General features: G+C 39.9%; 1 protein-coding gene across 1 annotated transcript; it reads left to right on the top strand.

The window, feature by feature from the left end:
- Positions 1-6,507: 6,507 nt before the first annotated feature.
- Positions 6,508-7,518, top strand: LOC138884934 (uncharacterized). The gene has a single exon (XM_070165808.1). It carries the CDS (start codon positions 6,508-6,510, stop codon positions 7,516-7,518), a length of 1,011 nt encoding a protein of 336 aa, XP_070021909.1.
- Positions 7,519-17,768: the final 10,250 nt, after the last annotated feature.

The raw sequence follows: 17,768 nt of genomic DNA on the forward strand, positions 1-17,768 counted from the left end.
AAATCGGAAGTAAAGAAATACCAGAGGAGTCACCGAGACATCAAAGCAACAAGAGACACAAGAACATGATCTAGATAAGATTTTGTAATTCATAGACTATGGTCTAGTCTAGCTTCTTGTTTTCTTTCAGCATGGAGTAATAAAGAGATTAGCAAGCAGTAAAAACAGCATGCAACAGTAGTAACATTGCAGTCTCATGGTAGTTCCAGCTACCAAACTTCCCGAACTACATTAACCTGATTCCCTTCTAGCCAGGGATATGTAGGAAATCTTTGAAGCAAAGGTTAGGTTAAACTTTTTTCAAAAAATGCTTCACACGGAGTACTCGGATGGGCAAAAAATCACTCACTTTATCTTTGCACGAAAACTCTTCGTGTCTTCGGACAAAGAGGGGCAGCTGTAAGCACGTGATTTTTGCCCTATATGAGAATTACTCCCGAAAAATTCCAAAAATAAAACAATTTTTTAATTGTTTGCAATTGTTGTGAATTTTGTGTTATTTTTCTTGTATTGTTTGCATTTTGTCTGTGCATGTTTATTTGCTAAATTAATAATAATAAAAAATAATACAAAAATATGTCGCATTTGCATTTGATATTTAATATAGTTTGTTTTACAAAATGAAAAAATCATAAAAAATAATGTACGTTGCATTTTTAGCATTTAATGTCCAAATTGTGTGATTTTATCGTTAATCGTTATTTTAATTGTGTGTTAATTATTATTAAGAGTTAATTAGTATTTCCAGATAATTTTGGATTTTATAATTTAATCTTAGCATTTTTAGCTTTATTATTTAGGAAATTGAATAAATAGAAAAGAACAAAAATGGAAGAAGGCCGGATTGGGCCTTTTCTTCAATTTTAAACCACAAGTCCATAGAGTTTTCCCCATGACCCGGTCTATTTCAACCCGGGTCGACCAGGTCCGCCCCATAACCCCAAATGAACTAACCCCTCCTATCTTCATTTCATTTTTTCCTAACCCTAAACCCATCCGCCCTCCTCTCTCTTTCTCTCCATCTTCTCCAAGCTTCCTCACGCCCCCATCCATGGCTGCCCTTGCATCGTCTTCTTCGACGCAAGCACACACACACAGCTCCACAACCATCCACACTCGTCGACCACTAATAACCCTGCCTCGTCGTCTAAACCATGAACGACCAACAGCCCCGCTTCGACGATCTCCAGCCATGGACGACGTGAAGCAGCCCCAAACAGCCCCGTCGCAACACAGCACCACCCCGCTGCTTCATCTTCTTCGTTGACCACCATGAACGACCAGCCATGAACACCCTCCACCATCTTCCTCCTCCAGTCGCAGCTCCAGCCATGTCCGCCTATCGCAGCAGCAACGACGTGAAGCAACTCGTCGTCGCTCCATCCCTAGCACCAACCCACTACTTCGTCTTCACGACCCAAACGACGACTAGCAGCTCCCTCGACATCCATGGCTGCTCTGCGGCATCGCCTTCTTCATCGCACATCACCCTCACCCATCATCCTTATTGCAAGAGACGAGATCGTCCAGTCATGGATCGTCCGTTCGAGTTCATGTCCAGTCGCCAGTTTGAGTTCGGATCCGACGAGATCGCCCGTTCGTTAGTTCCATTCGTGATTCAAAATCGAGCTTTTCAATGGAGTTTCTTTGATGTTGAAAATAAAGAAGTTTCTATTAAGAGGTCATATTCTAACTTTGCTCATCTTTCGATTTTCAGATCTTGCGTCGTGGGTATATGAGTTGTTTTGTTTGATTTCCTTCATTCCAGTTTTATGACTTACGTGATACTGATATCTTGGCCCTTTCATTTGTGATGTTTGTTTGTTTAATTGCTGAATCACATAAGAAGTTTTACATAGTCGTTTGTCTCCATTAATTGTCATATTATCTCGTTTCCGTTAGTTGGTTTGTATATTCGTATTGTTGTAGTTTGCTATTTGTTGAAATGGTTCCAGTTTGCTCTGTGTTGTTGATCACGTTGTTTGGTTCCCTGTTCGTTCAGGTTTTGTCTAAGTTAAATCACGATTTTATTCTCAATACAGTTAGTTTAGTCTCTTGCATCTGTGTGTCAATCGTAGTCTGAAATCTGCCCGTATTAGTTCAACATAGCTTCGTTTTGAATCATTCATCTTTGTTGTAATGTTGTTGGATTTAATTTGAAGATCAATTGATTATTGAGTTTAGTGATTTGAATCTGTTTAGTTGTTCTGTTTAAGTTTAATTTGAATTTGAGCTCAATGATTTGAATATACTTGTTTGTTATTGTTGTTGAAATCTGAAAGTAGATTTGTTGTTTAAAAATATTGTTCAGTCAAAATAATTCGAGTTGTTTCTTTGTTGTTCATCATTTAGTTTGAGTTTGTTCATAAAATTTGATTAGGAATTGGTTATAGCTGCTATATTTTGGTTAGAATTGATTAGGTGAATTGGTTATAGCTGACGGGGTAGATTGGTAAATTGCAGTATTTTCAGGGGTAAAATGGTAATTTCAGTAAGGTCGGAGGTGTATTTTTGGAATTGAAAATATGAACGATTATTTATTTTGAGTGATCTGTCCATTAAGATTAAATAATATTTAAATAATATTAAAATAGTACCTGGTGGGGGACAAGACATAATGTAGTGAGTGAATAATATAATTGTTTAAGGTAGGCATAGGGGACAAGATATAATGAAGGGGATAATGTATTTGTTTAATGTAGTGGGGGACAAAACATTAGGTAGTGGGATTAAAAGGGGGATGGGTGGAAGATAGTGGAATTTAATTTTAAAATGCTGAAAGTTGGTAATAAATAGAGGAGACTTGGACAGAATTTAGAGAGAATTAGCTAGAGATTGAAGAGAGAGAAAATTCCGAAAATATTAAGACTTCCAAAAAATAAAAATAAATAAATAAAACATTCTGGAAATTTAAAGAGAGTAGTATACACCTGATATACAATCTAAATATTCTGATATACGGATTCAGAAATTAAGGGTTAAACATTAACTAGTCTTTCAATCTGAAAAGATTCCCTTTGCTTCTGCCCGTTAATTGTTGTTGGTGTCTCGGGATTTTCATTTGATTTGTTCCTTGAGTTTGGTTGGTTGTTTGCCACTACTTCACTGGTTTGCTGGATTTTTATCTTGATTTAAAATCTGTCACTGGTTTCTCGTTGCTGGTTGTTACTGGTTGTTGGGTGTCACTGTTGTTGTATGCTACTGCATTTCTGCTGATCTTCCTTTTCTTTTGCTTCCAATATCAGGTACACAACTGACACACTGGTTACTGTAAACTGAAACATGAAGCATGAATATGAAATGAAGAGTTGAAGTTCTGAATTTATCTTAATTATATTCTGGATTTTATTTGTATATATACATTATTTAGCTTACTCTAATCAGAATCATGTAGCTGTTTAATATATATAGTGGAACATCTGACGTTAGCTTAGCGGACGAACTATCTATGTATTGCCTAAAAAATAAATAAATGGTGTAGTAACTCTGTCTAGTTAATTCGTTATTGTTGGATGATTATCATGTCTCAAAAAGCATGTTAGCTAATTTAGACTATTCTTAAACATTCAACAGTTAGTTCATTAAACGAATAGATCGTTTTGGAACTTGTATGAATATTGTTTAGCTAAATACTATTGGTTAATTTCAGCATGTAAATGGTTTAGGATTAAAATTAGATTGCCAATTTTTTTTTAATTTGACAAACTGTGAGCATGCCTAGTATAATGTAACTAGGTAGTAACATGTGAATGAGATGACCTGGGTCCAGTTTTGTACCATACAGATTGGGTCTGGGCCCGCATTGGCAACGGACTACCCTGCTTGCATCATTTTCAGATTTTACGAATCATATTCGGAACCCAACTATAATAACTCGTTAGCATGTAAATAAATTATGACCTTTTCTCTTTCATTTTTTAGAGACAAATTTAATAGAAAAAATGTAGGCACTTTAGGATTATCCTGTTAAAATAAATGAGATGAGCCTCACCCAATAAAACGCATAAGTTGCAGGGCCCTCAATAAAAGGTTAATAATTGTATAGACTTCGGGATCGGTCGTTTAGCAAATTTCACGGCCTTACCCCAAAAATAATGATACGCTAGTCGCTTTAGGCCCGCCTTTAACAATTTATTTTCTTAAACTCGGGTGCACATTTATGTGACCCAAATCCAAATCTCAACAGAGTCGAAACATGTCGATAACCCCGGGTACATTGATGTGACGTGGTTCGAGATATATTTTCACGATGTTGCAATTCTCGATAAAAATAATAATAATGATAAAAGCAGTTAAAAGTAAAAAATCCGCACATATGTTCAACATGTATTATATCAGATAATCAAGTCAAATATAACAGTTGACTAACCGTGCTAGAACCACGGAACTCGGGAATGCCTAACACCTTCTCCTTGGTTAATAGAATTCCTTATCCAGATTTTTGGTGCGCAGACTGTTAAACAAAGTCATTATTTTCCTCGATTCGGGATTCAACCGGTGACTTGGGACACCATAAATCCCTAAGTGGCGACTCTGAAATAAATAAATAAATCCCGTTTCGATTGTCCTTTAATTGGAAAAAACTCCCTTCCGTGCCCCTTTGCAGGCGGTGCGGGCAAAAAAGGAGGTGTGACACCCCCAGGGTTTGAATGTCACGAGCACCCTGAATATGTGTTTAAACTGGAGAAAGCTTTGTACGGGCTAAAGTAGGCTCCTCGAGCTTGGTATGAAAGGCTGTTAAAGTTCCTCTTGGAAAATGGCTTTAAAAGAGGGAAAATTGACAACACTCTTTTTTTAAAGAAATGAGGAAGGAACCTGCTCATTGTTCAGGTCTATGTTGATGATATCATTTTTGGAGCAACAACTGATTCACTGTGTGGAGAATTTGCAAAACTTATCAGAAGTGAATTTGAAATGAGCATGATGTGGGAACTGAACTTCTTCTTGGGCCTTCAAGTAAAATAGTCCCCAAAGGGTATATCCATTTGTCATCAAAATACATCAGGGAGCTCTTAAAGTGGTTTAACATGGAAGCATCAAAGGTGATAGACACTCCTATTGCTACTGCCACTCGATTGGACATGGATGAAACTGGATCTCCTGTGAATCAAACCATGTATAGAGACATTATTGGGTCTCTCCTCTATCTCACTGCTAGTAGACCTGATATTGTTTTTAGTGTGAGGCTATGTGCAAGGATTCAATCAAACCCTAAAAAATCAACCTTGAAGGCTGCCAAAAGAATACTAATATACCTCAACGGAACATAAGACCTGGTGTTATATTATCCATCAGGTGACAGTTTTAATCTGATTGGGTATGCTGATGCAGATTATGCAGGTTATCTTATGGACAGGAAAAACACTTCTGGAATGGCTCACTTCTTAGGTTCATGTCTTATCTCTTAGGGCACAAAGAAATAAAATTCAGTGGCTCTTTCAACAACTGAAGCTAAATATGTAGTCGCAGCATCCTGCGGTGCTCAACTAATAGATCTTAAATACTCTTGCCTTGTGTTTTGATGATCTAACAAACTTACTGATAAGAACCAGATAGGGAACCGACCTACTTAGATTGCTGCAAACTTAAACGGATTCTAGCTAGGGATGAACTGCTACAGATTCAGAAGCTAGGAACCAATCAAGGACCTGGTGCTCCTGTGGTTCCTATATAGTAGTACAAAGTCATGTGGACATAGCTGGAACTGAAGTGACTGACGACACTGTTTCTGCCGCACTGCAATACATTGTCAGCGCACTCACTCTCTAACCAGAACAAAGCACTCACATCACCTCAAGTGATGTGATCAATATGTACCCGATGAAGCTTCATACAAAGACATCACTGGAAGGTTTTTGTTCCTCATTCAAGCTTTTGCAAAAATAGAAAACTCATCATCCTCTCAAGCTTGAAGAACAAGGTTGAATGCCACTAAAGACCAGTTCCTAAAAGATTGATTGTTGTTGTCCTAGTTGAGTTGTAACCTTGTTATTGTACTTACTATATCTCCTAAATCGCTTACTTAGAAGCATACTGATTAGGAGTCCTCTTGTAAGTCCTCAAACTCGCTGAGTTTAGGTTGTGACTAGATATAGAAAAGTCTTTGTAATTGTAGAATTACAAAGTGGCTTGGGGTGATAGCATCACAAGTTAGAAAAAACCTTTGTAACTAGGATAGTCACAAAGTGGCTTGTGGTAAAGGCACCACAAGTTAGTTGAGTAAATCCTTTGCAATCGGAAGTATTGTAAAGTGGCTTGTAATAAGTAAGATTACAAGTTAGTAAAGTTAAAAGCATGCAGGTATAAGTCGTGATTTTTTGATCCCCTTGTGCGAGATTTTTCCACGTAAAAATCCTCTGCCTCATTTACTTACTGCTTTACTAAGTGCTCTCAGCAGAAACTTGTAAAGGACTAGGTACTCTAAGACTTGGTGGATCCATACAAACTATCAATTGGTATCAGAGCAGGTTCCTCCTATCAGGTTAACACCTAGGAAGGATCCTCATGATGGCTCCACTAAATCTTGAAGAAGGTCAATCTATATACCACCCACCCAAGTTTGATGAAAAATGCTATTGGTGGTGGAAAGCTAGAATGCATGATTTTATCATGGCCGAGGATTGCGAGCTTTGGGATATTATACGCGATGGTCCGTTTATTCCAATCAAGACCAGCGGAGAATACACTAAAGCAAACAAGAAAGCATTGAAGAAGAATGCTCGTGCCAAGAAAATTCTGGTATATGGTTTGGAACCTAACGAGTACGACAAAATCTTTATATGTGACACTGCCAAGGAAATATGGGAGGCTTTTCAAATAGCTTATAATGGAACTACACAAGTAAAACAAGATAAATCTAATACTGACGATAGTTATACGATGGCAGTTGAAGGCGAGGAGACTAGATATGACTCAACGCTTGCTTTGATGGCGCAATCAGACAATGATGAAGAAAATGGCAACGAAGAGGTAAACTTCAGGGATGTTCTGAAAAATCTGAAATCCTACTCTCCAAAAAAACTCATGTGTTTAGCTGATGTTTTATTTACTGTATTTTGTAGTCTTGTGGAGGATATGGATTCTTTGTTCTTAGAACTAGAAGAATCTGAACATACTAGGAAAGACTTAGTGGCTGTAATTACTGATCAAAAGAATGCCATTGAAACTCTTAGAAAAAAAAAGAGTGATCTCTTGGCAGAAGTTGCTGACCAAAGGGAACAAATAGTAGAGCCCTTGAATAAGTCAAAACCTGAAAACCCTGAAAGAGGAAAGGAGATAGTTAGTGAGGAATATGTTAGGCTTGAAGATGAGGTGAAGGCCTTGAGATGTACGATGAGCGCTGAAATTGAGAAAAACGAGCTCCTTCAAGCCAATCTAGAAAAAGTAATGAATGACCTTGAAAAGTCTCTAAAGTGGACCTGGTTCGTAGAGACTACCACTGCCTTGTTCACTAATGATAGTGAAAAAGGGCGGGGAACAGGGTTTTCAAGGAAAAAATCCTTACAACCCTCACAGTAAGAGCGCCACTACATCCGATAACTGGCCTCGGACCCAATGTGGGAACATTGGGCACTCCAAGGAAGGTGTCCAGGACAAAAATCAATTAGTACCAAAAGACAAAGTGGTTGCTGAAACTGTGATCACAAAAGAGGGACCAAGTTCCACTCATAGAAAATGCACATTACCTTCATGAACTAAAAGAGCTCTTATTCATCCTCTTGGTTACTACAAGGGACCCAAACTTGTTTTGGTTCCTAAAAATAACTCTTAAAATTCTTGTGCAGGGGACAGTGACGGGAAGTGGTCAACAATGGTTCATGAATAGTAGATGTTCAAAACACATGACTGGGAATACCACAAACTTTTTTCACTAAAAGCCCTACAGGGAGGGAGTGTGTCCTTTGGCAATGGCAAAAATGGGTACATTCTTGGAGTTGAAAAAGTTGGTAAGTCACTCACTCACTCAATTGAAAATGTGTACTATATCAATGGACTTAAGTATAGTCTCCTGAGTGTCTCTCAAATTTGCGATAAGGGAAACAAGGTGGAGTTCTTGTCCAAAATATGTACAGTCACTGACCTTGTGACTGGTGAAATAGTCCTGGTGGCCAAAAGATACAAGAACATCTATGTTGCTGATTTCTCATCGTTACAGAGTGGTGACCTGAGTTGTCTGAAGGCTGTTGACGATGATGCTGAACTATGGCACAGAAGATTGGGCCATGCAAGCTTCTCCCTTCTGAATAAACTAACTCAAAAGGACCTGGTCCATGGTTTGCCTATGTCACAATTCAAAACTCAAAAGGTCTGCGATGCCTGTGCTAGAGGAAAACATCTAAAGTCCTCCTTTAAGTCAAAAAAAGATGTGAGCACCTCAAAACCACTTGAGCTCTTGCATATGGATCTGTGCAGACCTATGAGGGTGCAAAGAAGAGGAGGAAAGAGATACATTTTCGTGATCGTGGATGACTATTCCAGATTCACATGGACTCTGTTTCTCAGAATAAAAGATGAAATGACTAAAGTATTTGTGGCCTTTGTGAAGAAAATCCAGGTGAAGATGGAGTCTAGAGTTGTATGCATTAGATCAGATCATGAGACAAAATTTGACAATGTCCAATTTGATGATTTCTGCAATGAAAATGGTATCTCTCACAACTTCTCAGCTCCCATAACTCCTCAGCAAAATGGTGTAGTAGAAAGAAAGAACAGAACTCTGGAAGAAATGGTAAGAACAATGCTGATTAACAGTAGACTTACAAAGAACTTCTGGGCTGAAGCTGTCAACACTGCCTGCTACTTAGTGAACAAGTGCATGATCAGATCAATTCTGAATAAGACACCATATGAATTGTTGAATGGAAGAAAACCCAAGCTGACCTACCTAAGAACATTTGGATGCAAATGCTATGTTCTCGACAATGGAAAAGATCAGCTTGGTAAGTTCGATGCCAAAAGTGATGAAGGGATATTTCTTGGCTACTCTTCTCAAATAAAGGCTTACAAGATATATAACAAGCGGACTCAATGTGTTGAAGAAAGCATCCATGTTATCTTTGATGAATCTCACCCATCATTTGCGAAGAACGTTGAGGAAGATCAAAATGGAGAACCCTTACTTGTTCTTGGCAAAGTCATTAACATGACAAACGGAAAGGCAGATATGATGAGTCAAATGAAGGAGGCAAATGAAGACAACGCTGCCTCGTCATCTACAGAACCAAGCACTTTAATTACAACCACTGAAGCTGAAGAAAGAGTGGTTGATGCAGTTCAGGGAACTCCACTTGCATCTGAGAGAAGGATAGAGGAAAATCAGCCAAACATACCTTCTTCTTCTCTGAATGAACTGCAATCATCTAACAGAGACATCAAATTTCTCACCCTATAAACAACATAATTACTCCTCTAGATTCCGGAGTCCAAACCAGATCAAAAGCTAGAAATTCACTTGCCTTCTAAGATTTTCTCTCCCAGATAGAACCCAAAAACATCAAGGAAGCCCTAAAAGATGTAGATTGGATTACAGCCATGCAAGACGAGCTGCATCAGTTTGAGAGAAACAACGTGTGGCACTTGGTACCCGTACCCCCAGATAGAACCATTATAGAAACCAGGTGGGTATTCAGAAACAAGCTCGATAAGCATGGAATTACCACAAGGAACAAGTCTAGGCTAGTGATTCAAGGTTACAATCAGGAGGAAGGGATTGACTATGATGAAACTTTTGCTCCAGTGGCTCGCATGGAAGCCGTCAGAATTTTGATCACCTTTGCTTCTCATATAGAATTCACTTTGTTCCAAATGGATGTCAAAAGTGCATTCTTGAATGGACTACTTAAGGAAGAAGTCTATGTGAAGCAAACACCTGGGTTTGAAAGTCATGAGCACCCTGAGTATGTGTTCAAATTGGACAAAGCCTTGTATGGGCTAAAGTAGGCTCCTCGAGCGTGGTATGAAAGATTGTCAAAATTTCTCTTAGAAAATGGCTTTAAGAGAGGGAAGATTGACAATACTATTTTCTTAAAGAAACGAGGAAGGAACCTGCTCATTGTTCAGGTCTATGTTGATGATATCATCTTTGGAGCAACATCTGACTCTCTATGTGAAGAATTTGCAAAACTTATGGGGAGTGAATTTGAAATGAGCATGATGGGGGAATAAATTTCTTCTTGGGTCTTCAAGTAAAATAGTCCCCAAAAGGTACTTCCATGTGTCAGCAAAAATACATCAGGGAACTCTTGAAAAGGTTTGGCATGGAAGCATCAAAAGTGATAGACACTCCCACTCGACTGGACATGGATGAAACATGATCTCCTGTGAATCAAAAAATATATAGAGGAATCATTGGGTCTCTTCTTTATCTCACTGCCAGTCGACCTGATATTGTTTTCAGCGTGGGGTTGTGTGCGAGGTTTCAATCAAACCCCAAGGAATCTCACTTGAAGGCTGCCAAAAGAATACTGAGATATCTCAAAGGCATGCAGGACCTGGTGCTATATTATCCATCATGTGACAATTTTAATCTAATTGGGTATGCTGATGCAGACTATGCAGGTTATCTTGGGGACAAAAAAAGTACTTCTGGGATGGATCACTTCTTAGGATCATGTCTTATCTCTTGGGGTACAAGGAAGCAAAATTCAGTGGCTCTTTCAACAACTGAAGCTAAATATGTGGTTGCAGCATCCTGTTGTGCTCGGCTTCTGTGGATCAAGCAGCAACTGGAGGATTTTGGAGTTCTCACTGAGAGTGTGCCTCTCCTATGTGATAATACCAGTGCACTCAACATGGCAAAAAATCCAGTCCAACATAAAAGGACCAAACATATTGATGTGAGACATCATTTTCTGAGAGATAATATGGAGAAAGGGTTGATATGCGTGAAGTTCTGCAGCATTGAAGATCAAATTGCATATATTTTTACCAAGGAAATAAGTAGGGAATAGTTTGAAAGAAACAGAGTAAAGTTGGGACTGTTGAGGCCAAACTAAGAACTTGATCCCTTTTTGAGTTGGCTAGAGTTAATAAGAAATAATAGGTTCAAAGTGTTTTCTGGCCCTGCCTAACTCACTTCAATACCATTGTAGGTAAATACACATGGTGAGCATAGAAGCAGTAGATGCAGTATATGACTGATAAAAGCGGATTAATTCTTTTCAAAAAAGGGGAAGAGGGGCTTGAAGAAAATGTTTCTCAAGAACCAGGTTCTTGTACTAAAAGTTAGTAGTTCTGTACATCCTTTAATACACGTCTTAAAAGGCACAAAATACAACTGCCATGTCATCAACTTTTCAGATCTGGCTGTCACGTCTCTTCAATTCAAAATGTTCCATCTCCCTTTGAAATGTCACGATTCTCCACGCCCAACCGCCGTTTCAGAACCGATACCTATTCTTCTCCTTTCATAATTGTCCTCTCCGTTTAAAAAACCCCTCTCGTCTGCTCTTCCTAACCATAAGCCCTATTCTAGATTCACCAAAAAGGAAGGATCATCACACCTCATCTTCCAATGGCTGATAAAACTTCTGACCCATCCATGGAACCTCTCCCCTTCACTAAGTCCGTGTCACCCTCTATCACCTCCACTGCTACAATCACACCTTCCCTAGTTTCCCAACCTCCTCCCTACTCTGAAACTCCTGAAACCACTGTTCCGTTCTCAACGTCATCTGATGTCCACACCCGTAAAACCCTAATTGGAAAATAAAGTGAAAATACTGACTTCATAAAAGGCTCTTCCATCGTTACCGTCGACTCCATGGTCGTGGAAGCAGCTGTTGAGGAAGAAAAGATTGTGTTTGTCGTATCTGCGGATGGCATATTGCATAAAGTTATTTCTTAGAGACAAGAGTCACAAAACGTGTGGGTAGAATGGAACTTTTTGGCTGATGAAGGGAATGCATCAGTATATACTACTAGGGCATCTTATGAGGAACCTGATCCCTCTCCGGAGGATCCATGTCACGACTCTCATCCCCAGGATAGTGTTGTACCTGCTTTCGATGTTGTGCCCCAGGAAATTCAAGTACCAGAAATGAGGTCTAGTGATGAAGAAGACCTAGACAATGTGACCCTAGATGCATTCTTAAGTCAGCGTAGGGTTGCCACCACTTCTGAGTCTGAAAGTAAGCGGCCTACTACCAGGCTTCAAGTCAAAGCAGCCTACGATTCTGCACTTCAAAAGAGCAAGAAAAGTAGTAAAAAGAAAAGGAAAAAGTTGGTAAAGAATGGTGTCCCTGTAAGTGATGAAGCAATCCATGTCGTTGTGGTGGAGGAAGGAACTCCTGAGGAACCTGGTTCCCTTGTGAGGAGGTCCTCGAAAAAGGTTGAGTCTGTATCCATAGAAAAAGGATCTACTTCCAAGTCCAAGACAAAGAAGTCAATGAGTGATGAAGATATTCTTGTCAAGTCCAAGGGGAAAGGTAAAGTTAGTGGAGAAAAGCATAGGAAACACAAATGGGAAATAGTTGAAGAACCCATTTCTGGGAAGAAAGCCAGAAGTGACGTCTGCCTTGGATCTGAGCGACTAAGGCATCAAAAGGTTTTGGTGGGTCGCATGTTTGACCCAACAATCTATGAGATGGCAGGAATGCGTCCGCTTCTAGAAATGGTGGAGTTTCAGCAATGGACGCATCTATTCTACATTGACGCTCCTAAAGTGTATGAGGAGGAGGTCAAGAACTTCTTCACCAGTTTATTTCCAGTGGATACTGACCATGTGTGCGCTTTAGTAAATGGGGTGGACGTTGTCTTTGATGGAAAATTACTTGGGGAAATTCTGCAGGTTCCTACTATTGGGGTGTCTAGTGTGAGAGATGTTTGTCAATACAACTTCCGAAATGCAGTCGTGAAAGATAACTCTAATCAGAAGGGGGACCAGGTTTATAAGAAAACATTGTTTCCTGTCTACTAGTTGTTGTTTGAACTGGTGAACAAACTCATGTTGCCTCGAGTAGAAAGGAGATCTATCACTTCCAAATCTGATTTATTCTTAATGGAGCAATTGGACGGTTTCAACCCTGTGAGTCTACCTACCATAATGATTAAGCATATGTAGAAAGTGGCTGATTTCAAGGATGGCAATCACGGGCTTCCCTATGGATTCTTGCTCACGCAAGTAATCAAATACTTTGAGGTTCCGCTGGGAACAAGTAAAGTAGGGACCCGTAAGCAGACATTCTTACAGACAACCTTGGAAGAGTGCGAGTGTATTGAGAAGTATGGGGGTGTAGGAAGCACTTCAACTATGTCTCAGCTCAACAATGCCCAAAACATCGCAACTGAGGAGATACGTCGACTGAAGGCCAGGAATGCCATCCTGGAAGGCCAGCAAGCTCGAGCAGTTCCCATGTCGAATGATGAGGTGATCCGTTTGATTCAAGAAAATGCTGACCTCAGGGCATAAGTTGAGAACCTAAAAGCCGAACTACTCAACGAGCAAAAGTCGAGAATTACCCTAATAGACCTTGTTCTCCAGACACTTGCCGCTGCTTCTAAGCTTTTTCCTCCTAGTGCCCCCTAAGTTTCCCCTCAGTGACCAGTTATCTGGCTGTGTTCCTTTTTTTCTGTTGATGATTGGTGGATACTTTTTGTTGTTGTTTTTCATTGTGGTTGGGATGTACTACTGCTACTGCTCCCATGATCAAGTCCAAATGCTGCCTCTTACATTTTTCAAATGAAGGGGCATATGAAACTATTATTAATCTAAATCCTCTTTTATTTTGTCTATTACTTTATCTTTGCGTTCTGTTCTTTCTCATGCTAGTGTGCACATATGTGGCATGAGTTAGCTTGGCTGGACTTCTTTGTGCTTTTATTTTTTTAATGATGACAAAAGGGGGAAATAAAAGATTAATATGGACTCAGGGGGAATCACTGTTGGGGAACTGGTTCTTTATATATAAATTGAAAAAGATTAAGGCATCACCTCAAGAACAAAGCACTCACATCACCTCAAGTGATGTGATCAATATGTACCCGATGAAGCTTCATACAAAGACATCACTGGAAGGTTTTTGTTCCTCATTCAAGCTTTTGCAAAAATAGAAAACTCATCATCCTCTCAAGCTTGAAGAATAAGGTTGAATGCCACTACGGACCAGTTCCTAAAAGATTGATTGTTGTTGTCCTAGTTGAGTTGTAACCTTGTTATTGTACTTACTATATCTCCTAAATCGCTTACTTAGAAACATACTGATTAGGAGTCCTCTCATAAATCCTCAAACTCGCTGAGCTTAGGTTGTGACTAGATTTAGTCATAAAAAAAAAGTCTTTATAATTGTAGAATTGCAAAGTGGCTTGGGGTGATAGCATCACAAGTTAGAAAAAGCCTTTGTAACTAGGATAGTCACAAAGTGGCTTGTGGTAAAGGTACCACAAGTTAGTTGAGTAAATACTTTGCAATCGGAAGTATTGTAAAGTGGCTTGTAATAGGTAAGATTACAAGTTAGTAAAGTTAAAAGCCTACAGGTGTAGGTCGTGGTTTTTTGATCCCCTTGTACGGTTTACTTACTGCTTTACTAAGTGCTCTCAGCAGAAACTTGTAGAGGACCAGGTACTCTAAGACTTGGTGGATCCATACAAACTATCATCAACTTTTATGGATCAAGCAACAACTCGAGGACTTTGGGGTACTCACTAAGAGTGTTCCCCTTCTATGTGACAATACCAGTACACTCAACATGGCCAAGAATCCAGTTCAACACAAAAGGACAAAACATATTGATGTGAGGCATTATTTTCTGAGGGACAATGTGGAGAAAGGGCTGATATGTATGAAGTTATACAACACAGAAGATCAAATTGCAAATATTTTCACCAAGGCACTAAGTAAGGAACAATTTGAAAGAAACAGAGTGAAGTTGGGACTTTTAAAGCCCAATTGAGAACTTGATTCCGCTTTATCTGGCTAAGAAAATCACCTTCAAGAAATAACTGGCTAAAGGTGTTTTCTGGCCATGTCTAACTCACTTCAATACTGTTGCAGGTAAGCACAAATGATGAGTAAATAAGCTGTAGATGTAGTGCATGAATGATAAAAGAGGATTGATTCTTTCAAATAAAAAGGTCAAGAACCTGGTTCTTGTACCAAAGGTTAGTAGTTCTGTGCATCCTTTAATACACGTCTTAAAAAGGGTACAAAACACAACTGCCATGTCATCAACTTTTCAGATCCTACTGCCACGTCTCTTCATTTTAAGTCGTTACATCTCCCTTGGAAACATTACAATTCTCCACGCCTAACCGCCGTTTCAGAACCAGTGCCTATTCCTCTCTCTTCATAATTATCCTCTCCTTTTAAAAACCCTCTTTTCTACTCTTCCTAACCATAAGTCTTACATTAGAATTTCCCAAAAGCATCATCACACCATTTTTTAATGGCTGAGATAACTTCCGATCTCCCTGCCACAGTCGTAACTACTATTGATCAATCTATGGAGCTTTCCGCTCCCACTGAGCCTTCCTCACCCACTATTACTCATGCCGTTACAATCATACCTCACCCAGTTTCCCAGTCTCTTCCTAATTTAGAAACCCTTAAAACTGCTGCTCCGTTCTCTCTATCGTCTGAGGCTCCCACCAGTCAAAGACCAAGTGGAGAACAAGGTCAAAACCCTGAGGTCACAAGGAGTTCTGCCATCGTTGCTATCGATTCCTTGGTGGTGGTAGAACTATGTGAGGAATAGACAAATGTTGTAACCGTGTTTGTGGTGTCTGCCGATGGTGTACTGCATGAGATCTCCTCTTAGAAAAACAAGGCACACTGTGTAAGGGAAGAAAGGGCCATTGTAACTGTTGAAGGGGATGCACTAGCAGATACTACTAGGCATCACATGAGGAACCTGATCCCTCTCCAGAGGACCCAGGTCAGGGCTCTCGTTCCCCAGACAGTGCTGTTCCTGTATTCGATGTTGTGCCCTTGGAAATTCAAGCACCTGAAATGAGATCCAGTGATGAAGAAGACCTAGATAATGTGGCTCTCGATGCATTCATAAGTAAGCGGAGGGTTGTGTCCACCCCTGAGTCTGAAACCAAACGACCTACTACCAGGCTTCAAGTTAAGGTGGCCTACGATTCTGCCCTTCAAAAGAGCAAGAAGAGTAGTAAGAAGAAAAGGAGAAAGTTGGTGAAAGACGGTGTACCTGTAAGTGATGAGGCGATCCCTGTAGTCGAGGTGGAAGAGGAAACCGCAGATGAACCTGGTTCACTTGTTAGACGGTCTTTGAAAAAGACAAAGCTTGCTTCAATAAAGAAGGGAAGATGAAGGAGGTGGTGAGTGAGTTTTCGATGTCTAATGAGGATGTGTTATTCAAATCTAAGGGAAAAGGAAAATTCAGTGGAGAGAAGTCTGGCAAACGCAAGTCTGAAACTTTTGAAGAACCTGGTTCTGTGAAGAGAATGAGAAGTGAAGTTAGCCTTGGCTCTGAATGCCTGAGGCATCAAAAGGTTCTGTTGGGTCGCTCGTTTGACCCAGCAATCTCTGAGATGGCTGGAATGCGCCAAATTCTGGAAATGGTAGAGTTTCAACACTGGGCGCATCTATTTCAAATTGATGCACCTAAGGTATATGAGGATGAGGTACAAAGCTTCTTTGCTAGCCTCTATCCAGTTGAGACTGACCACATTTGTGCTTTGGTCAATGGGGTGGACATCGTGTTCGATGTAAAGCTGTTTGGAGAGATTCTAAAAGTTCCTACAACTGGTGTGTCAGTTTAACTTTAGAAATACCATAGTAAAAGACAATGCAAACCGGAAGGGGGACCAGATCTATAAGAAAGCATTACTCCCTGTCTATCAGCTGCTGTTAGAATTGGTTAACAAAGTTCTATTGCCTCGAGCTGAGAGGAGGTCAGTCACTTCTAAGTCTGGCCTATTCTTGATGGAGTAACTGGACAGTTTTACTCCTATGAGTCTGCCTGCTATTATGATTGAACACATACAGAAGGTTGCCACCTTCAAAGATGGTAATCATGGCCTTCCCTATGGGTTCCTGCTTGCACAAGTGTTCAATTTTTTTGAAGTCCCACTGGGAACATGCAAGGTAGGGACTAGGAAGCAGACTTTCTCATGGTCAACTTTGGAAGAGTGCAAGTGCGTGGAAAAGAATGGGGGGTAGGAAGTACATCAACCATCTCATAGCTTATTAATGCTCAGAATAGTGCAGCTGAGGAAATTCGTCGGTTGAAGGCCAGGAATGCTATCTTGGAAGGCCAGCAAGCCCAAGGGGTTCCGGTGTCAAATTATGAAGTGGCTCGTTTGACAAAGGAGAATGCTGATCTCATGGCGCAAGTAGAGAACCTGAAAGCAAAACTACTCAATGAGTAAAAATCGACAAATGCCCGAATAGACCTCGTTCTCCAAACGCTTGCTGCAACTACCAAGCCCTTTACTCCTAGTGCCCCCTAAGTACCCTTTTAGTGACCAGTTTCTGGAAATGTTTGTTAAGTTTTCTTTGATGTTTTGGCGGATGTTTTTGTTTTCTTTTTTATATGGTTGGGATGAAACACTACTGCTCCCGTTTTAACAAGTCCAATATTGCCTTTCGCTTTTTCAAAGCAAAGTCATATTAAAGCTTTATTAATATCAATCCTTGTTTTATTATGTCAGTACTCTCCTTCTATGTTTCTATTCTCTATCATGATTGTGTGCACATATGTGACATGAGTTAGCTTAGCTGGACTTTTCTATGCTGTTATTATGTCTGTTCTTTTTAATGATGCCAAAAGTGAGAAAAATAATACGGTCATCAACTCAGGGGGAACACA

The sequence above is a fragment of the Nicotiana sylvestris genome, chromosome 2 (genome assembly GCF_000393655.2).
Source record: "Nicotiana sylvestris chromosome 2, ASM39365v2, whole genome shotgun sequence".
NCBI lineage: Eukaryota > Viridiplantae > Streptophyta > Magnoliopsida > Solanales > Solanaceae > Nicotiana > Nicotiana sylvestris.

Excerpts from the sequence above, each read along its gene's own strand:
- LOC138884934 (XM_070165808.1), top strand. The coding sequence starts at position 6,508 with ATGGCTCCACTAAATCTTGAAGAAGGTCAATCTATATACCACCCACCC.